The sequence below is a fragment of the Microtus ochrogaster genome, chromosome 22, assembly GCF_000317375.1.
Source record: "Microtus ochrogaster isolate Prairie Vole_2 chromosome 22, MicOch1.0, whole genome shotgun sequence".
Taxonomy (NCBI): domain Eukaryota; kingdom Metazoa; phylum Chordata; class Mammalia; order Rodentia; family Cricetidae; genus Microtus; species Microtus ochrogaster.
The window spans coordinates 13,445,208-13,467,143 of NC_022023.1; the positions used below are offsets into that span (position 1 = coordinate 13,445,208).

A 21,936-nucleotide genomic window follows, 5' to 3' on the forward strand; every position below is an offset into this window, starting at 1 on the left:
AACCTTACTTACCAGTAGGCCACAGCCTCATGGCGATACACAGATTAATAGAAATGGGTTAATTTAAGATGTAAGGGTTAGCTTGAAATATGCCTAAGCTATTGACCAAAGAGTGTTGAAATTAATATAGTTTCTGTATTATTATTAGTGTCTGGGTGACAGGGAAGCAAATGTGCAGTCTCTGTCTACATTAAGTCAATGCTATTACCCTATATCAATCACTGTATTTATTTGTATTTTGAAATCTATTATAGAAATATGCACAGATGAAACTCCCTATGACAGCTGTTTAGTATTTCATTATTTGGATAAGCTACATAATATCTCTTTCTTTTCTTCACAAAGGATATTGGCTATATAATATCTCCCCATTTTCTTCACAAAGGATATTGAAATAATTTCCTTATCTTCCCGATTTAAAAGGCGTACTAGCCGCGCTGTCATGTTGCACGCCTTTAATCCCAGCACTCAGGAGGCTGAGGTAGGCAGATCTCTGCGTTCGAGGCCAGCTTGATCTACAAGAGCTAATTCCAGGACAGCTAGGACTGTTACACAGATACACCAGGTCTCAAAAACCAAATCAATAAATAAAATAAAAGGTGTACTAATTTTTGTATGTTTTCTTTGCAAGCTATTATTGAAGTTATTATTTCCTATAAAGAGAAACCTGCACTTGTTGGAGACAATCATATCAGGCTTCCCCAGTTTCCTCTTTATAATGCTTTGCAAGCCCAGATGTTGCATCCCCTGCCTTGGCAGATGACTGGAACGTCTTCCTTACAGTCTCACCAAAAACTTAATTTTGCCACATTATGCAATTTCTATAATTTTAAGGAAAAATAATAAATCAAGTGGTTTTACTCACCCTGTGCTTTTCTTTTCCTGTCTTTCTTTGAGCTGATAGGTGATTGGGCTCTCAGCATTTTTACTCACTTTCCGGCCACGGCCACGTTGTGAATCAGTTACTCTCCTGCTGAGTGGCCATCATCATTGTGAATAGGCTTCCATGAAAGCTTCAAACAAAGGCATAGCCTGCTGATCACTCACCTCCCTCCGCTTTGGGAAGACCAGCCCTTATCTGTGCTTTAGGACAGAAAGCTACCAAGTTGCCTTATCAAGCTTGCTTGTGGAACTGTGGTCTCACAAGATGCCTGTGTGGTTGAGTAATGGTCCCTGGCAAGGGAGATTGTCTGCTTTTTTGTCCTGTCATCAAACTATCCCTGGTAGAGGATCCACTGTATTGTTACAAGTCTGGGGATCTGGAGGAATAGCTTAGTGGTTAAAAGGGCATGAACTCGAGAAGATACCTGAGCTGAGTTCCATTTCCAGCACCCACGTTGGGAGGCTTATCGTTGCCAATTACTCTAGTTCATGGGATCCAATGTTCTCTTCTGGCCTCCTTGAACACTCTGTTCATGTGCATACACACACACACACACACATACACACACTTAAAAATAAAATGAATCTTTTAAAACCTCTAACTAAAAATCGCTACACAGTATATGTGCTTTCTTTTTCCATCTGTTTGTTTGCAAGTGATTGGTTCCTTTTCTCTTTTCCAAGCCCTTGGAGCCACTGGTCTCCACCTCACCGTGCTGTGACTAGATGTTTAGATGCTGAATGACTCAATCCAGGTAAAATACTTGTGTAGGACAGCAGCTGTCAAGCCGTAAACGTGAACAAACAGAAACCGTTGCTAAGGGAACAACGCACGGGCATCTCCTTACTTATTTACTGGAGTCACGGTATCTGGAGCTAAGGCAATGAATATTCTGTGGTAGCCCCACCCTGGACACCTAGCTCAAAGCCAGCTAGGGGTCCTGTGAGGCCAGCCAGGGAACCTGGTGGCCTGAGAGGCCAGGACTTTGTGGGAGGACACTGACCAACAAACCATGTTAGACTTAGCCTGGGCCTCCGCTCTTTAGCAATCCTCCTTGGCGCCAGCCTCAGTTCCGTCTCCTGTGTTATAGGAGTTTAATGGTTACACAATATCCCACATAATGGGTCTCTTGTAACTTGGCTTAATGCATTGACAAATAAGTTTGTTTCCATTACAAGGGCAATCTTCCATGCCTCGGCACAGGTGAGGCTGTTGGGTTAAAGAGAAAGCACAGGCAACTGTTAATATGTATCATTGTTTTGTTGGCAAAACATTGCACACTTGCATGTTAGCATCTGCCGTTAGGAAAAATCCTCTCTCAAGTACTGTTACTAACACAGGGCCCTAACACAGGGGTTCTATTTGTCCCCTAGCTGGGTCTCCTCATTTAATTTTACCAGGGGTCTACATCTTTTGTGCCATGGTCATTTATTTTGTCACAAACTATCTTTCCATGTATGATGCTTTCTTTTTTAATTCAAAAAGTATCTTTTTGTTTCGACATTTCTCAATGATTTAAAGCCATTTTTTAACAGCCAAATAACTTACTTTTAGTTAAAATATATCTCAGTTTTATCTCCCATTTTTATCTTTGATGGTTTTATATGCTTAATTTTTCAAGCACAACAAAGTGAGCAGCTTGTACTATTAGAGGCAGACATCCCTGAGCAGGCCTCCTGAACAGTTGCAGATGGGTTCCCCTGGTGCCTGCCTCCACGACCTGCTCCTCCACATCCCCGGGGCCACCCCGCAGAAACCCCCCTGGGGAGTTGTTTGCTATGAAAACTGTACGGTCTCAGTCAGAGCCGAAAACCTCTGAGCACCAAGGGGAAATCACCATGCCACGCTCTAGCCCAGGAGTAAGTAGTTCCTGGCCCTGCCCAGAGTAGGCAGATGCCCAGCAGGCTTCCTGAATCCCGCCCAGAGATGACACGTATCGCAGGGCCAGCCTCCATCTTCAGACTTGCCGATTTCCAGGAGGGACGGGATTGTTTGAGAGCAAAGACCAATTCTGAGAGGGAGGCGGAGCCCGAAGGCGGGGCTCCAGGCTCCGCCCAAGGCCCGGTTTTCCGCCTAGCAAAACCGGTGCTGCTCAGCTGGGACCCTGCTCGCCGCTGAGATGGACGTGTCTTGGGCCACTCAAGAGAGTGAGGCGGTGGCGGAGAAGGTGCTCCGGTATCGGCGGGACGAGTCGGGCTGGAAGAAGTGCCGGGAAGGCGTGAGTGAGGGACTGAGCGGGAAAGGGGATCTGGAGACTGGTCCCAGGAGCTTGAGTCTTCCAAACTCCCAGGCTTCTCCTCTCCCTGAGATTTTCTGCACCCCAGCCCCCGGAGGTGGTTTGAGGGAGCTATTCCACGGAGGGTGGCTGCTCTGCTCTCTAAGACTCCCGGAGATCCCCGCCCCTTTCATTGAGAACACACTCAAGGTCACCTGACTGGTTTGAGGTTAGGCTTGGACCTGCAACTCCAGGTACCGAGTCTTTCCTCCGTACACTATAATAATACAGTCCCTTCTCCCAGAGAGTGCCAGGGAAAGAAACGGTTTTCTTCCTTGACGCTTCTGATGTTTTCTGTAAAACAAATATCCCTAACTTGCTTGAGGAAACAAAAGTTCTTGGTGGCGTTTAAGGCGATAGGAGACGGGCCCCTGACTTCTGGAGTCAGCCTGCGGGGGATCTCTTTGGTCATCACCTGCTGTGGGGCCGCTTAGTCCATGAGGAATCCCAGCTGTGCCAGGAATGGGTTGGGTGACCTTGGAAAATCCTCTCTTGAAATCCCAACTCCAAGACTTCCTCTAGCTCTAAACCTCTTCCATTCTGTGCCTTTTTGACAGAATGGCGTTTCAGTTTCCTGGAGGCCGTCTCAGGAATTTCCAGGGAATCTGTAAGTGCACGCTTCGAACAAAGCTTGTCAGATCCTCGACTCCCTTCCTGGTTTCTCTGGGGTTGCCTCATGAGAGATTCCAACCCACCCTGGCCCCCCTGTGACTCCCCAGTCATCTTCCAGAAAAGCCTTAGCTAGTGTTTTGGATCCTTTCTCGCAAGCTGTGTTCCGTGAGTGCCTAGTACCTGTTTGTGCAGGCTAGAGAGGAGGCGGGCTAGCCTATTTTAGCCCTGTTTCTGCCAGCCAGCCCTAGAACAAGGACAGACATGTAATAATAGACTTGATGTAAAATCCTAAGATAAACAAGTGGAATTGATGTCTTGGGTCAAATTCTTCCCCGTGTTCCAGGTACCGAGGAGAAGGGATTCTGTGTGGGACACTGGAAGAGGTGTGGGATTGCATTAAGCCAGTTGCTGGAGGCCTCCGGGAGAAGTGGGACGTCAACGTGACCAGTTTTGAAGTTGTCCAAAGCATCACAGATGTAAGTTTCACTGGGTATTTCGTCTGAGTGTCTCGTCCTGCCGCAGTACCCTGACCCCATCTCCTCTGAAGGCAAGAGGAGTGCCCTGCACGCCATCACAGTTTTGACCCTCTGGAAACAGCGTGACTCCTCCAAGAGGCCAGAAACCCTCAGCAGAGCCAGGGGCTATAGATGAGGAAGCCCAGGGCAAGCCTGGGCTCCCCTCAACATAGAGGCAGGCCTGGGTTTAGACTAACAGATTAGTTTGAAGATTGTCAGAGCCACTGACAGAGCTGTTTTAGTCTTTTGCCCACAGTAGGACCACTGCAAGGGACCACTTCCGGAAAGTGTGTGCCCTGCAGACCGGCCCTGCCCAGCAGAAACCCTTGCTATGGGGCAGTATTGTTCCGCAACCGTCTTGTCTAGTGTGGGAGCCTCAGGTTCCCATGGGGCCATGCATCCTGAAAAGGTGGCTGGCTTGAGGAAATGAATTATTCATCTTAATGAATCTAAATGTAAATTTAAATAGCCGTGCGGGCTAGGGGCTGTTACAGCAGACAGCTGCAGTCTCAATGAGCCTGCCCCGGCATCATCTCTAACTCTAAGGCCTTGCTTCATTTTGGTCAGAGACACTCAGAAGAATAGAAAACCACGGTGAAAACACATACACAGCAATGCCAGTGGGGCTAACCTGTGGGATTTGCATGGCGTCTTAGGGTTGCTGTCTAGGCCCTCTCTGGCATTGCCTGGTGCTTATGTAAGCAGGTAGCATTGTGAAACTTCACAGCGTTTTCCAGCTGTGGAGCCAGGTGTCTTTGTCCTGACCTCATTTCAGCTCCGTCTGTTGCCCGTGGGAGACTTTATGTCAGAGTTGTCTGAAGGACGGGGCGGAAATCCCTGGGAAGATTGGTAATTTCATGTCCTTATCGAAACACACAGAGAGGATGGTGCTGTCTCAACCCTTCTTCCATCTCTCTGCTGCCAATAAGAAGAGAGTGGATCTCAGGCACTGGTGTGTGCCTTTGACACAACATAACTCACGCTGTCCCTCACTGTGAGACCAGTGGGCAGCCTGGGCTGGGAGTCAGGCTTGAGCGCTTTTACATGTAATTTGCAGTTGCCTTTAGCTTATGACAAGTGATTCTCTCTCTCTGTCTCTTTCTCTCTCCATTTCTAATAGTTAAATGGCTTCCTTTATAAAGCCAGCTGGTCTGAGTGGGGACATTTGCAAAACCACAATAAATAGATATGATTTTCTTGTTCTGGATGAAGTGACGCCAGCACAAGAAAGGGATGCAAAGAGAGAATACAAAGTATTGTGCCCAAGTGGGTAAAGTTGAGCAACCCTTGATTAATGACTTTTATATACTTGACTTACATGTTTGTATGTAAGGGGGGTATACATGTATGTGTGTATGCATGTTCATGTGTGCGTGGAGCCCCCAAAAGTGTCTCATGCAGTCATTCTCTGCTTTATATATTGAAGCAGAATCTCTTGCTGAATCTGGAGCCTGCAGTTCCAGCCAGCATGCTCCAGGCACTCCCTAGGGACCCCTGCCTTCCTTCTGGAACTACAGCTGAGTTACCACTCCCGTCCAGCTTGTGTGGGGGTTCTGGGGGGGTCTGAGTTCCAGTCCTCATACTCACACAGGAAGTGGCTTCACCTGCTAAGCCTTCCCATAGCCCGGGATCAGTAGTGGCCCCATCTCCTGAGCACATTCCCGCCTCTTGGTCTCAGTACAGTGGTTGGTGGGGCTAAGAGAATGTAAGCTAAGAAAGTCGTAGGCTGATAGGTGAGCCGCCATGATGGTGGTTGACCCATCAATGCTGTCAAGGCGGTTATCGGATGTTCTGTTCCTGGCTACAAGCTCCCTGTCCTGAGCCCTGGGGAAGGAGACAGTCTGACAGGGGTAAAGACAAGCTGCCAAATGCACACAGGTAAAGGAGCCAAGCAGGAGCTGGTCCCCCTCCTGTCACAGTGCCACCTCTCAAAGGAAACCAAAAATAGCCTTCTAACTCTGTCACCTTCACCTCAGCCCCAGTTCTGGGTCCCAGTGGCTTTAACTCCCAGCTCTTCCCCCAGGGGGATGTTTCTCTCTGGTGCTGCTTTCCAGGCACCACCTGTGCCCAACGTATGCACGTGGTACTCACCTGTGCAGAATTCTCTTCCCTTCTAAGTCAGTTCTCCACCATGACTGACTGGTTGGGTCTAGTGGGGCTTTCTGGCTCCCCTGGGGATGCTGGCTTGTCCCTGGCTATGATAAGGGACCCTGATCCCAGTGCAGTCATATCCCCTAGCTGAGCCCAGCCAGTCTTCTGGTGCATGAAGCATGAATCCTCAAACTTTTGGCTTGTGTTTCCTCGAACAGATTTTTGAAAGTCTATGTCTCATTCCAACACATGTTATTATCTAACATCCAATTCACAACTTAATTTTCATAAAGTGTGGATTTTTTTGACATGTACTGTTTGTTATTTTTGAGCAAAAGCAATGGCATTTAGTTCTGTCTTAATAATACGGACTTTTATTTTTTACGTCCCGTTTTTAAAACGGCACATACCTGTAATCCCAGCAGCCATGAGGTAGAGGCATGAAGATCACAAGGTTGGGGACAGCCAGGCTACTTAGGAGCTCCAGGCTAGGCAGAGTTACATTTCAATTCGATAAACAAAGCAAGCCACCACCAACAAGAAGTACCTGTAATCAGAATGTAATTATTTTGCTTGAACTTTTTTTTACACAGCCCACTGAGTTGTTTGTTTATTTGTTTTAAGACAGGGTCCCTAGCTAGCCTAGAACTCCATATATAGATCAGGCTGGTATTGAACTCAGAGAGATTTGTCTGCTTCTGCCTACCAAGTGCTGCGATTACAAGCTTATACCACCAAGCTCAGCATCCCGCTCCATTTTCTCCTCCCATGTGTTTCCTTGGACATCACCAAATGTTATTATAGATATTCATGTATGTTGAAAAAAAAGACTTTTTAAATCATCTATTTCTTTTGATCACAAGACTCTTTTTTTAAAAAAAAAAAAAAAAAAAGAGCCGGGCGGTGGTGGCGCACGCCTTTAATCAAAAAAAAAAAAAAAAAAAGAGCCGGGCGGTGGTGGCGCACGCCTTTAATCCCAGCACTCGGGAGGCAGAGGCAGGCGGATCTCTGTGAGTTCGAGACCAGCCTGGTCTACAGAGCTAGTTCCAGGACAGGCTCCAAAGCCACAGAGAAACCCTGTCTCGAAAAACAAAACAAAAATAAATAAATAAAAAATAAAAAAAAGAACTAGACTGAGTTATGGGTAGAATTTATTAAGTAAGGTAACATGATTATATTCGGAAATTTGAATGAAGAATGATAAAGCACAAAGAGAAAAAGTGTTTTTCATCTCTGCATGGGATGTGTGAGAACTCTTTGTTCTCATTAATTCATGTGTTCATCGAAAGATTTGGCCCATTGCCGAGAGACACAGCCTTCCGCAAACGCTAAGGAGAGGAAGCACAGGCTGCCGGGGAACTTAGGCATCCCAAACAGCAGAGAAGCCAGGGATGAGAGGGGGCTCTTGTTCGTTAGGAGAAACAGTAACGACAAGGGGCAAGGACCTTTCCTTTCCAATGGCATGCATCAGCGTGATTCAGACAGCTCACGAGCATCCTGATTCTTCCTAGAGGACGGGTAAGGGATGTGTGGAGGAGCCATGAACCTGGAGTGAACTAGGGTCTGGAGCGAGTGACTCTTCAGTAATTCCTAAGACAGACGCTTCCCTCGGACTCCAGATGGAAGCACAAGCAGATGTTACAGTTGTAGAAAGCAACGGTTACTTCTATGGTGCCTGCTACAAGATATGGGAATTCAGAAATGGACTTGTATCTTGGACTGTGCTTAGGGAGAACTGACATTCTGAGCCCAGCGTGGGGCACCGTGACCAAATATTGCAGTTGGCATTCCTGCAGATCTTTGGCACAGCAAGGAATTGTACCCAGGACATTGCAAGCTAGGATGATACTAGATGGGTGGAGAAGAAGATCTTTTTTTTTTTTAAGACGTGGAGATGAAATCATTTGGCCTCAGTGCACCTGCTGGAAAGTGCCCAAGTGTCCCCAGACTTCCTCTGGGTTCTCCTGCTCGCATCTCCTCCAAACTGCTGTGTAGGAGATGACTTGTCTTCAGTAGTCCTGAGCCCGTTTTGTTTTGGCAGATGCTGTGTGTGAGCAGAACCTCCACACCCTCGGCTGCCATGAAGCTGATTTCTCCCAGGGACTTTGTGGACTTGGTGTTGGTGAAGAAATACGAAGATGGCACCGTCAGTTCCAACGGTGAGTGACGGGAGGTGTCTGCTGGCTGTCCTAGAGGCGGGGCTCTGTCTTACACACCCCTAGCTCTTCGGGGACCGCTGGGTGATTGGGGACCATCAGCAGGCTCATGTGTGCCATCTTCTTCCCTTGTAGAGTTGGGGAGACTCTACCTGAGAATCTGGAATGGGGAGACCTAATACCTGGGCCTTTCTGTGTCCCAGATCTGTTCTGATCCCTGCTGAGCTCAGTCCGCACCGTCAACGTGCGGATTGCAGTTGCTCTCCTTGTATGTCAGCGTGTCAGGTCCACAGGAGCATCCTAATCTTGTTGCTTTCTGCCCTGTTCCTTCCCCGTGAGCAACAGAGTCCCACGATTCCTCTGCGTCTCCCTCTAGGGAAGCTCAGGGACACATCCTCACTTCTATGGACTGAAATTTGAGAGAGGAATCTTTCTCCTCCTACCCTGAGCCTTAGATTCTGGAATGTTCTTCTTAAATTCCTAAAGGGTTGGGGGAAAAGCTGTGTGGGGGTAAGGATGCATGTGTGTGTGAACTGGAGTGGGTGTAAGCATAAGGAAGCTGATAGGTAGCAGAACCCTTTGCTGGGTGCTGGACTTCGAAGTCACTGGGCCTGTGCCGATAGTGGCTCCTCAGTACTGGTGATGGTGTCCCTGTTGTCTGAAGGTGACTTCACTGACCTCATGAATGTCTTCCAGCAACCCACGTGGAACACCCATCATGTCCCCCAAAGCCAGGTTTTGTGCGAGGATTTAACCATCCATGCGGGTGCTTCTGTGAACCACTGCCAGGGTAAGGAGATTGGGGGGGGGGGGACTTTGTCTCAGACCTAAGCATAACACCTCTGTGAACTCAGAAAACAGGTACTTTGACTGTAACCCACAAAAGTAACATCAATGTTAGAAAATACATTGGCGCCTGCAGGCACTCAGCCACACGATGTGCCGTCGTGGCTCCTGGGGAAGTTGTAAGTTACTTATTTTAATCTGGATGTGAGAATCCCTCTCTCCAGCCCCACAGGACAGGTCAGGCAAATGCGTTGTACACAGTGACCACCCCTCCTTTACCAGAAATGAGACAGCGCTCAGGGCCTCGAGGGCACTTCCGAGACCATATTGTGAATCAGAGGACCCTGAATACACTCACAGACACAGCCAGGGTCTTGCCAGGAGCTCTTGAGTAATGAGCTACCTGAAGGTCACAGGTTTATTTTGAGCACCACCCAAGTTAACAAGGAGAGGAATTGCACCTGCTGGTGTAGCCCTGCGTTTCTTGCAGGCAGGCAGAAGGAAACGTGTGGGCTTCCTCACACAGTCCCAGAAGGCTGGTCTATTACTAAAACCCAGACGGAGCACCCCCTCCCCACCCTCCACCCTCCGCGGAACACTATGTCTGCCAGGCTGGCTCTCAAACATCTTTTGGAAGGCTCTTACATGCCTCAAGATCTTGCGTTTGCAATAGTAAAGCCGTGTGCTTTGGTCCCGGTATTGAGATCAGACCCTCTGACTTGGGCCTAGGAAACTACTCTGGACCACTTTTCCTTGCTCTCCTCCCTGCAGTCGGGTGCCAAGACGTCCTGGCCTTTCCAGGTTGCCAGGCATATTGCAGCGGAGTGTCTCGAGTAAGAGCAGAGACCTTGCTCCTTGAGGCTGGCTCTCAGAACTGGCTTAAGGAAACGCGCAACATGCAAGCTTTAGCTGATATAACTGTGATCATGGCCCGCGTTCTATAGAAGGGGTGGGTAGGACGGAGAGGTTATATAACTAGCCCAAGATCACAGGCCAGCAAGTGATAAAGCCTCAGCTTAAACCTGGCCATCTGTCTTTCATATTGACTGTGTGGTTTTTTTTTTTCTTTCTGTGTTTAAAAAACAGATAGAAAACATCTGTTTTCTGTGGGCTTAATTCTGATGGGGCAGGAGAAGATAAACAAGGCACAAATGAGCATAATTATGTTGTATGTACACTAGGAATTACTCCATATTATATGCTGTGTAGAAATCTAAGAGATGGTGAACGGACCTGGGGTAGGGTGGAAGTGAGTCAGGAAGTGACCCAGGAGGTCAGCAAAAGCCTTGATAGGAGTCTCGTGGATCACGGTGGCCTGTGCAGGTCCAGGGTTCCTCTGGGTAGAAGCAGGTGTGGGTACAAGGGAAACTGTAGAAGGAAGTCATTGAGTCGGATCGGGGAGGGGCCTGGAAGCAGGGCCAGACCTTGCCAGCCTCATAACTGGGAGCCTTAGCAAGGGCTGAGCATCCAGGCCATGACTTCAGTGGAAGCTGCTCGGATGCCCCCAGAGTAGGTGGAGCTGTGACCCAGAGCAGGAGGCCACGCTGGGGAGTGAGGTGGAGGTGACTGGGCTCAGACTCTCTGTGACGGAGGGAGCGCTGTCTCCCAGGACACTACAGTCTTTGGAGGAGGCCACATCAGAGCTGCCTTTGTGGCGCCCCTGCTGTGAATGCCAGGGAACATTTCCCGTGCTCCACGTGTGTTCTGGTGAAAGTGTCATGACAAACTCCTGGTGGTTTCTGTGAGGACAGTCATGGTGCCCCGAGCCCCCTTTTAGCCACTTTGGCCTACCCCATGGGTCTCTCCCCAAGTAGCTTGACTCTCCTGTGATGTACTGCCAAGCTCAGGGCTCCCCAGAGAGAAATGTGGTCATGAACTGTGATTTCTTACTGACCTGTTTAAGTTTCCAAAGAGAACACAGCAGAGTGACCATGAGGGATAGACTCGGGGGAGAGGGGGAGTCTTGGGGGTGACAGAGAAGGGCCCCAGGCCCCAGAATCGGTTGGAGCTGGTGAGGGAGGGAGAAGATGGAATCTGACAGAGCTGAGGATTTGAGATCCAAAGGGGGCCCTGCCCCCAGATCGCTCTCCCCCTCCTCTCCCTCCTCCTTCTCCCCTCCCACCTCCCTGCCCCACAGGGGTAAAGAAATGCCTGTCTAGAGCAGTCCCTGATCTCTCTACACTGCTCCTCCGCTAGCCCAGTCCTTCTGAGACCTCAGTAGTTGTCTAGACTGCTGGAGGTGGTGGGGGCGGGGGCGTTAGAGTCTCCAATACCAGAAGTTCCACGGCAGAAAAATAGAACCTTGGAGGTATGATGCTCTGTGGAGTTTTTGATGTGAACAGCATCATTCAAATAAAATGCCACATGGTAGGGGAGGGGGAAATACCACAAGGCTTCTCCAAACCTGGCCACTGCAGCATTTGTGACAAGGACCCCTCCAGGTTCCCGTTTGGTCATGCCCTACTTCCTGTGTTGTGTGAAATCTGATTTCAGCTTCTGGATTAATCTAATGCCCTGTTGCTGTTTCATCAGTAGATGGGACCCACATCTGGGCTTCTGCTACCCTTTGCCAAAGCCTCTTCGACACGTGTATAAAGGAGCCCTTGGTTCTCTAAGCCGGAGCTCAAAATTTGAATCTATGGTTCCATTTCCCTCCTGAAATAGGGTTGAGGATTTCAAAGGACTCCAGTCCGTACATAGTTTCCATTATGTAGTATGTTTCCAATTAAGATTGAGCCATCTAAAATAATTCTCTCCACAAAATAGTAGTAAGTGAATTGCATGCTAAGTGACATTTTAGAAAAAAACAATCATCAGTCAGCACTTCTAAGTAGAAGCTGAGGAGAATGGCGCTATTTTCCAGTTTTGCAAATTTCTTCCACGTCAGACTAAATAACACTTACATCTGTGACAGAGCGTGTTGTAGGGCCACAAATCACACAGGATAAAATCCCTACTGCGTGGTCATAGTATGCATTGGCATGGAGGGAATTTCAATCTTGCCCACCTCTGGAAAGGGCCCAGAGTGTCCCAGAAGTCCCCGGTCATCGAAAACACAGCCGTTAATAATAGCCACAAGGAACATCTGCACGTCCCACCCAGGGCATGGCACCAGCTCCCCAATGTGTTTGCAGTGGGCCGGGAAGTGTGTCCCCTAAAAGACATGTTAGAACAAGGGGGTGAAGAGGAGCCCTGGGCACTGAGGCTGGAGCAGGTGTGGAGGTGATCACCATGTCTGAGCCACTTCTGCTGGTCGCTGGTTGTGGCTCTGGGCTTTGATGCCTCTGTGGTACATGTCTAACACGACAGCACTGCTGTTGTTTTCTCAGGGAGCCCAACAAAACCAAGCTGGTCACGTTCTTCCAGACAGACCTGAGTGGCTACCTCCCGCAGAGCGTGGTAGATTCCTTCTTCCCTCGCAGCATGGCCGAGTTCTACCCCAACCTTCAGAAAGCCGTGAGGAAGTTCCATCACTGACACGGTCACCTATTGGCAAGAAACACCCATCAGGGCCTCCTGCTGTTGAGCGTCAAAGGACACGGAAGAGCTACTGTGGCCTTTGGAGATGCCCGAGTGAACAGGAAGTCTTGGGAATGTCAGCCCAGGACAGCAGCACACACACACACACACACACACACACACACACACACACTACTCCTTCCTCTTGGCCTTGGTGTGGAAGGCACTATCCATCAGCTTGCGGTGGTACACACCTTCCTGGCAGGATACTGCTATGGCCTCCTGACAGAGACATGGCTGGAGCATCCTTTGATTCCTTGTGGTTCAAGGGCCCTGTGCGTTGCTGTCAGACCCCTCGTCTCTGTGCCAGTCTTGGAGAATCATCATCTCTCCTGGTCCTTAAGTCCTGCTCCTCTGGCATTTGGAGCTCCTAGACTTTTGTCCCAGACTCCTGTGTCCGTTTTCTGATAGTTTTATATACCAATTTTTAACACAAGACTTTCCCCCTTTACAAAGATGTCAACTTGGAAAACATGTTTCAAAGCACAGAATAAGCCTTAAAGGAAAAACACTTTTTACCTAATGTTTTTTTTTTCATCAGACTTGTCTTTTCCTGTTTGTCTTGTCATGAGTTAATGTTTGTGTCCCCATGAAACCAAATTGTATCTTTGGGAGGGAGCGGGAGTTCTTGTGACCAGTGTGAGTCATTCTGAATGGGGCCAGCAGCCCCTGTGTGCATGGGGGAGTCTGGGAAGAAGAGCCCCCCCCACACACCGTCCCATCAGGCCATGCTGTCTCCCGTGCTGTGGGACTGCACAAGCCTACAGTATCTAACAATTGCCACAAAAGCAGCCAATAGGGACAAATGCTGTCTCCTTAGCTTTTCAAATACATTTAGATTCCTGCTTTTCTTATCAAGAAGGGAGAGGTCCCTGTTGGCTGACAGTGTGCTTGCTTGAAGACTGCAGAGATGACGTGGTGCGCCTCACAGTCCAGCCAGCCTCCCCCCCTTCAGTAGATTTTAATAATTCCTCTCCTCTTCCTCCATTCGTTCACAGTATGGGGCGTGGAGTCTAGGACACCTTTGCACCTTGATAAGGCTGCTTTGGATATTCCCACATCTAGGTCTAGATGGCTTTCTTGCCCCTGCTCTGTTTTCCCTGAGTTTGGATACCAACTGTTGATCTCTTCCTGCTGTCTCTCTCTGGTTTTGTCTCCATGTTAAGCCCACTTGCTGTACCATTCTGTTGGCTGTGATCCACCCTGGTTTTTGTGACAGGTGAGAAACTCATCAAATAGGCTAGGCCGGATGCCCAGGAAGTTCCAGAGAGCTGTGTCTTTCTGCTACCCCGGGTCTGGGATTACAAGCGAATGCCACCACACCTGGTTCTTTGGTTTCCATTAGTCTGTTTGGTTGTTTGGTTTTATTTGTTTTTGTCTTTCTGGTCTCTGGGTATTAGATTCAAGTCACCAGGCTTGCATGCCAAGCACAGCTGTCTCCCCAGCCCCACACCTTTTATTGTTAATAGATCTAAAGGACTGATCTAAATGATATCGTGAATTCTTCCTTTTCTTGTCTACTATATAGCACAAACTTTAAAGTGGGCTGGAGAAATAAGCATGCCAGCTCCAGGCATAGGCTGCCATTTCTCAGAGTAGGGGAGACTGAGCTATGCAAGAGTCGCTGAAGGGCTTTGCGGGGGGGGGGGGGGGGAGCCCAGCAGGGGTTTCTGAGTCCATTTCAAACAAACATTCTCGACTTAAGATTCTGGAGAGGCTAGCAGGTCACACTGGCAAGCCCCCATTGGCAGTGCCCTGAAATAAATGGTCTCTGGTGTTTGGTCTGTGATCCTTGCCAGGCCTTCCCTATGCCATCCTTGTTTCATGGGAACAGAGGACTGGGGATAAGGATCTGAAGCTCTGGTCCAGACCTAATAAACCATACTTGCTGTGGATCATCAGGAGTCACACCGAGTTGTCCTGAGTGAGGCTATCAGAGATTCACCAATGATGAAAGATATTCTACAGATCACGCACATGCTACAAACAGGCTGGGAGCCTCGTGTGCTGTGTTTTAAAGCTCCTGGGCTTGCTCATGTCTATCAGGTCACCAAAGGAATGATAATCTCTGCCCCACCACGACCCAGACAGGCAAGTCACTCATTGTCCTGAGGCTCAGTACCTTCCAATACCCTGGCACAGGACCCACCATCGGTGAAGTGGCCGTGATCATAAATGGCTATCACTCAACGTCAAGCAGAGTGCCTGCCATGACAGATGGGACATTGGGAGTAATTTTCATTTTAGGCTCATAGCCATGCTAGTTCATCCTGTGAACACATCTGTTCACACCTTAACTAACACCATGCTCCTCTATCCCCTCGTCCCACTCTTTCTAGGATCATTTCTCAGCCCAAGCAAAAAAAACAGGTTTTTTGTTTTTTTGTTTTTTTTTTTTTAAGTGCTTGAAAGTGTTCTTCGTGACAGGGTGCATCTTACAAAAAATGCTCCTGACAACATCCCCCCATTTCCTTGAGCCCAGGCAGGTGTGCGCCTGCTCTCAGTGCAAGCAATGCCATGCGACTTCAAAGGCAGACCATTTAAAAAAGATGCAGCTCCTGCCTGGCTCTGGTGTGTGCTGCAGGCAGCCCGACATCATGGTACAGAAGCCCAGGCCATGAACAGATTTCTCAGTCAGCGCTCAACACCAGCAGCTAGCGGCACCAGCAGTTACCCTTCCTTCCTAGAGCCCCAGCCCAGTCCATCTTCATCTGGATAATGCTTAGTAGGGCCAAAAGGAACTCTCCTCCAAGTCCTGCCTGTTCTGCAAATTCATAAGAGAAAACTTGCCGCCGTGGGGTTGGCTTTCAAAGAACCTGGGTGATGTTCAAATCAGGACATGGGTTTCATAGCAAACTACAATACATCCATTTTATTATGGCACCAGAATATTGGCACTAAGCTGTCTATATACAGTCTACGGTTTGTATCAATCACCTCTGTGTGACCCTCTCAATGGACGGTGTCCCCGAAGGTCCAAACCTGAGCAGCAGCTACCGGAAGCACACCTGGGCTTTCCCCCAGCCTGGGTGAGGTGGGCAGCAGAGACCCTGAGAATCGGCAGTGATGGGAGCCTCACGCTCCTGCTTTGTCTTGGCATCGGCACCCTGTCTAGGAGTCCCCAGAAGCTGTCATCTGCTTGCACTGGAGGCCTTTCCTTCTGATGACCACAGTGACAGGCCCGTCCGGTAATGCCTTGATAACATTCCAGGCTTCAAACCGAGAAAGACCTTGCACGGCAGTGCCGGCGAGTTGCAAGATTTCGTCTCCAGGCTGGACTGTCTCACTCTGTTCTGTCCCTGTAAAGAAGGAGAAGATGACGGATGATCCTGAGCTTCACGGGGAAACAGGAGGAATAAAAGGCACTTTCTGAGGAAGCAGGTCCCTGCAGAAGTGGATCACACACCGACCTCTGGGAGACTGCCAGTGGTTCTAAAGTGAAGCATTTCACAGCATGGTAGCTCAGAGCTTGGATACCAGACTCAGCTGTTTCCAAGTGAGGTTTGAACTCTTACCTCCAGGCTCTGGCATCCACATCCCATGGTACCGGTAACCCCTGCCTGTGGCTGAAGGCTCATTCCCAAGTGTGCACGTGGGCCCAGAATAGTCCAAGGCCCTGCTACTACTGCACTTGCGGAATTAATATTAGAACCCAGGTCTCTTAGCTTTGACTCCCTCGAGAGCTAAAAACATTTTCTCAGAGCTGTAGCTAACATGGAAACTTGGGTTAGTTACCACGCATGACTCAGTCCACCCACTGGGTTTCCACAAATGGTGCAGAATGTAAGGCCAGCTAGCTGTAAAGGCTCATAAGGACAGATAAGAGGGACGCGATGCCCTTTGGACCCCAGTTCTAAAAGCTCCCAGACACACACCCTTACTTTTTACCTCTTCTTGTGGATCAGGAACCTCTAGACTGGTAAGGAATGGTCACCTGCAGTTAGAGGCAGGGCTGAGACCACACCCAGAGCCTGGCTTCTGACCAATGTTTCTCCACATCCCTTGCTCCCCTGCCCAAGGCTTCCACCTAAGAAGTGGAAGGAGTTACGGATAGTATGTAGCTGTATGGTAGCTACAAGGTGTTCATGCCTCTCTCCGGGAAAATCCATATTCAGCTGACCAACATGTCAGACTGTCTGGTAGCCCAGTTCATAATGAAGAAGACATCAAATGGGAAGAATCAAAGAATTCAGGACTAGAGTAAAGCTAACCAGGCTCTGAGACAAGTGCCAGCCTCTGGCTTTACTCAAAACGTTGGCATATTATGTATTATGGATTGTTTGTTTGCTTGGTTGGTTTGAGACAGACTCACATAACCCAGGCTGGCCTCTTAGCCACTATGTAGCTAAGGTTGACCTTGAACTCCTGAGTGTCTTGTCTTCACCTCAATGCTACTACAGCTGTATAGTTTTTAAGATTGACATTTGTTTCTAAGTACATTGTGTAGAAATAGTATTGATCTTTCTCAATGCATCTTTTGGTACCCCTCAACTCTGTGCCCAAGCCAGAGTCTTCCTTGCCTCTTCCTGTCCTTGGTCCTACCAAGCTGAATCAAGCCTGTTGTGGGATATTTGTTCATGGTATGAAAATGTATTGCTGTGATTGGTTTAAGAAAGAGCTGTACAGCCAATATCTAGGCAGGGGGTATAGGCGGGACTTCCTGGCATAGAGAGGAAGAAGGCGGAGATAATCGAGGTGCAGGGTAGATGTCAGGAGACATGGAGAGGAAACAGGAAGTACAAGATGGGAGAGAGGTAACACCACATGATAGAACGTAGATTAATATAAATGGGTTAGCTTAACTTATAAGAGCTAGTTAGGAACAAGCCTAAGCTATAGGCTGAGCTTTTATAATGAACAGTAAGTTTCTGTGACTTTATTTGGGATCTGGCTGGCGGGACAGAAAAAGACTCATTACACAAGCCCAAGGCTTAGCCAGGTGAGAGGGCCCAGCAAAAAGAGAAGTAAGGGCGTGGCTGAGCAAGGGCACAAGGTAAGAAAAGCAGAACTGAACGTCTAGGGGTCAACATGTGACTCAAGGGGCATGGGGATCCACAGTGGCCCAGACGGGTCTCAGGAGTTTGGGGTTTGGGGTGCTTGCTGCATGCCCACAACTGGAGAGGGTGTCGAGGGAAAAGGGACCCACCTTTAAAAATCCTGTTGATGGTGAGAGGCTTGTCTCCATGAAGGGAGCCCTTTCCTCCCTCCAGGCTGAAGCCCAGTCCTGCAGAGGTCTTCTCCAGTGTCACTGTGCAGACAGTGGCTTCCGCTGCAGAGGAAAATACATAGTTTTGGTCGGTGGTCTGCTCTCCTCTCAGACCCAGCTGCCCAGGTTTGTGCCAGCTGCTTAACCAGACACACACACACACACACACACACACACACACGGAAACACAGACTCACATCTCGGTAGCACACCAGGCAAGCTGGGGTGGTGTGTTGGAACCAGACATGACCGCATGGCCACCAACGACGGATCTAAATGGCCAAAGGCAGTCACAAGGGGGCATCCCTCACCAGTCCCCATCCCACCGCACCGGGAACACTTACTAGATTCTACAGAAATGTCACTGGCTGCTGAAGCTGATGCTGCCGAGTCAGTAGAGGAGTTCAGGTCATGAGTGGCCTCCACGGTTGCTCTCCTGGTGACAATCACAGCTTGCCTTGGGTCCCGAGCTTGGCGGAGGATAGCTAGGGCATCATTGTGGGTAGCCCCCTTGAGAGATTTGCCATTGATGGAAAGAACCTCGTAGCCTTTTTGAATCGTGCCTTCCTGGGAAGCCAGGCCATTTGGAAACACTCTGTGAACCTAAGCAAGCCAAAGGAATTAGAACCCACAGACCACCCAAATCAGATCCCCATTTGTGCTGGCAGGGGACCCCAAGCCAGGTACGCAACCATCCCCAGCAGAGTTTAGGTCGAAGACAGCACATATTAACTATATCGCAGGGCAGAGCAATAGATGCGGGACAGCATTCCTTCCTTTCCTTTCCTAGTCAGGGCAGAAACCAGCAACAGCGATGGCCAGAGAGTCTTCAAGCACTCCACACAATGCCCTCGACTGATCCTCCAACCCCATCCACTCCTAGGGAACATCTTCTGCCTTATCCACCCTGGATTCACACTTCTCAGAATGGTTTCCTGACAAAACTGAGTCTATGGCTTATTAACTAGGGGTATTTATAAGAACAGGTTTCCAAGATCAAAGAAATTTGGGAACATGAGGTTAAACAAAATCTCCCAAAATGTCCATTGTTCAAAGATGCCAGCAACCCAACAATGCCAGTCTACATCTTGGTCCTCTGAGTAAGCAATGCAATAGCATGGTGGCTCCTGAAACACCTTTCAGGAGAGCGTATCCCTTCTGGGAATGAACTCAGGTCCCATTTCTACTGGAAGTCCTTGAGGTGCACAATCCTAGGCTGCCTGGACATCCTCATTCTCCAACTGATCCCTTTCCTCTTTCTGCATGATATGCAGGGTGGGGGGAACCTATCTTACAGCCAGAAAGAAAGACACCTCAGTGGGGAAAGGTCCTTGCCACCACACCTAGAGGCCTGAATTTGAGTCCCAGATCCCATGCCACACAGCCTGGATCAGGAAGTCAGAGGCCTGAGAATAGCCAAGTCAGCAACTGGGGACCTGAAGCTGCAGGTGAGGGCCCATGCTGGTCAGATCAACTAAGCCAGAATCGACTTCAGGGCCACAAGGGAAAAGATGCCCAAGATACAGATCTGCTGCCCCTCCCCATACTATCCCAGACTCTGGGTCCTGTGGAACAGAAGGCTGGGACAAGCTCTACAGACACTGGATGAACACCATGGCGTGTGTGGCCTGCGCATAGCACAGTAACCATGTCCACAAGTGGACGAAAGCAGAGCAGCCCTTTCCTTTGCAAGCATATGCCTTCCGTGGGCTCCTTTTTACATAGTAAGGAAAAGTTGACAGTCCTAGTCTGGAGCTTTAAAAATGCCCTGTGGTTATGTAGTATACTTTTCCAAATCCTAGTGACTACCACAAGCTGTATTTCCAAAGGAATTTATAAGATATTTTACCAAAGTTGGCCCCAATCCATGTGTGTATATGTGCATACACTTGTATGAACATGTGTGTGTGTGCAGCAGCGTGTGTGTGCACAAACATGTGAAGGCCGTAGGACAACCTCAGCTGTCACACCTCAGGCAGCATTCCCTTTGTGTTTTAAGACAGGGTCTCTCAGGAGCCTGGAATTGCCAAGTAGGCTAGGCTGGCTGACAGACAGCTGGGAGTCTGTCTTGGCTTCCTCAGTTCTGCGACTATAAACGTCCCTCCATTCACACCTTTCCTTTAACCTGAGTTCTGGGAAGCAGGCCGAGCTTCCCATGCTTGCAAGGGAAGGGCTTTATTGATGGGAATATTTCCAGATTCTGTTCTCCATTTTTAAAGTATCCTCCACATAATCTCAAGAATATAGGTATTAGGTATAAGACATACCAACGTTCCATTCATATGTTCTGGTGGAGAACATGCGCACGCATACACGTCTGTGCGTGTGTGCACATAAACTCACACAGACACAATACTTTTTAATGCTCCGTATGTATTTAGTGTTTGTTGTAATGTACTAGGGCCATTTAGGGTGCACAGAGACCTTTCTTCATGGAAAGGCATATAATGTCAAAGAGTTAAGTCTGGCTCAGATAGGAGCCCACACTGTGCCTCTTGAGAAAGGTCCCAATGGCTTTCCTTTTAAACTCCTTACCATCACAAGACCCCTTCCAGGCAGGTCTTCCCACCCACAGCAACCTACTCTGCCTCCAGCAGGCCGAATCCTGGGCCACTCACCGTGATCACCTTGTTTTCTAGATCCGCCCCTCCTGCCAAGCTGAACCCGAGGCCAGCACCTTCTTCCTTGTGTAAGATGGTGACGTGAATGCTGTCTAATTGCTGTGGAGGAAAATGATATACATTCACAAATGCCATACCGCAGGCAGCCGCGTGAACAATTTAACACGTGCTTTTGCAACATGCTGGCTTGTTTCATTAAACACCAGCTGGGCCAGAACTACCACCTCCTCAGGCGGCAGTTTCATCACACAGGAATTACAGGAAGCTTGGGAGGGGAAACAAATGTATGTAAAACAGCAAGCCCGGCTTTCTCTCTCTCTCTCTCTCTCTCTCTCTCTCTCTCTCTCCCATTCACACCCAACTCCCACAGACTGGGCTACACAAGGCTACGCCAGCTAGAGATCCAGCCAGGCTGGAAGATGCTGCTTTACCCTGACATTGTGGGACAAGGGCAGATAGTGGGATTCGGGTCAAACTCTCGGGGGCCAGTGCTGTTTCACGGTTGCTGGCTTCTCCTTTTTTCCACAAGCATAGCAGCAGTGAGAGGCCCAGCTAGCACCTCGCTCCATTGTACATGGGTGTGCCAATGTGTACACACACACCTGCACAAACAGAAACTAAGGGTCAGGAGCCAGGATAACCTAATTGCACTACCCAAAGGCAGGAGATTCCATTCTAGTCGAGAGCTGGAACCTGGAGTTTTGGTGCCCACAAGAGCCATAGAGGTCACACATGTAGGCAAGATGGATGGGCATGAGTAACAGGCACACAGGGAGAGCCAAACACATCCAATTTGGAGGAAGGCAGACCCAGGGCTACTGACTCATTCCCTTTAAACCAAACGGTAAGAAATCTCAGGTCTTATGACATCTGGAGTCTGAGAACTTTAAAAGACCAAGTAAAATTTATTTTCAAGGCTATGGTTCTTGGGCCACTAGTTGGTACAGGGCACTGGGAAATAAAAACATGGCAAAGCAGTCCCTTGGTCAAGGACTACCAGAGCCCCCGACTTGTAGGTCCTCTGCCATCTTTTAATGGGGAGTTCCTGGGACAGAAGGTTAACCTGAATGTAAAAGCCCCATTGACCCGACACTGGCCACATCTTAGGGATTATCTGCAGGCTTTGTTTTTTTAATCCTATGGGTAACTGCCATGCTACAAAAAAAAAAAAAAAAAAAAAGTATTCTACTAACATTTAGGCTCTGACCTTCAAGTTTTACCTCCAGCATGTTATTTGCATTGAATTGGGCTCTGAGGGCTGGTGTGGCTCAT

The 21,936-nt window shown here is 48.8% G+C and overlaps 2 protein-coding genes across 3 annotated transcripts in view; one reads left to right on the forward strand and one right to left on the reverse strand.

Annotated features, from left to right (window-relative positions):
• Nucleotides 1-2,957: 2,957 nt before the first annotated feature.
• Nucleotides 2,958-14,329, forward strand: Stard5 (StAR related lipid transfer domain containing 5). The gene is made up of 6 exons (XM_005357686.2): nt 2,958-3,101; nt 3,716-3,765; nt 4,114-4,246; nt 8,418-8,535; nt 9,229-9,322; nt 12,648-14,329. The coding sequence occupies exons 1-6, from the start codon at nt 3,003-3,005 to the stop codon at nt 12,793-12,795; spliced, it is 642 nt and encodes a 213-aa protein (XP_005357743.1). The 5' UTR covers nt 2,958-3,002; the 3' UTR covers nt 12,796-14,329.
• Nucleotides 14,330-15,222: 893 nt separating this feature from the next.
• Nucleotides 15,223-21,936, reverse strand: part of Il16 (interleukin 16) — a 70,216-nt gene continuing 63,502 nt past the window's right edge. For both annotated transcript variants that reach the window (XM_013350184.2, XM_026784438.1), the window contains 4 exons: nt 20,662-20,763; nt 18,388-18,646; nt 17,984-18,106; nt 15,223-16,136 (listed from right to left, as the gene is read on the reverse strand). In XM_013350184.2, the coding sequence (XP_013205638.2) occupies nt 15,949-16,136; nt 17,984-18,106; nt 18,388-18,646; nt 20,662-20,763 (672 nt within the window). In that variant the 3' untranslated portion in view covers nt 15,223-15,948. The remainder of the gene's footprint in view (nt 16,137-17,983; nt 18,107-18,387; nt 18,647-20,661; nt 20,764-21,936) is intronic.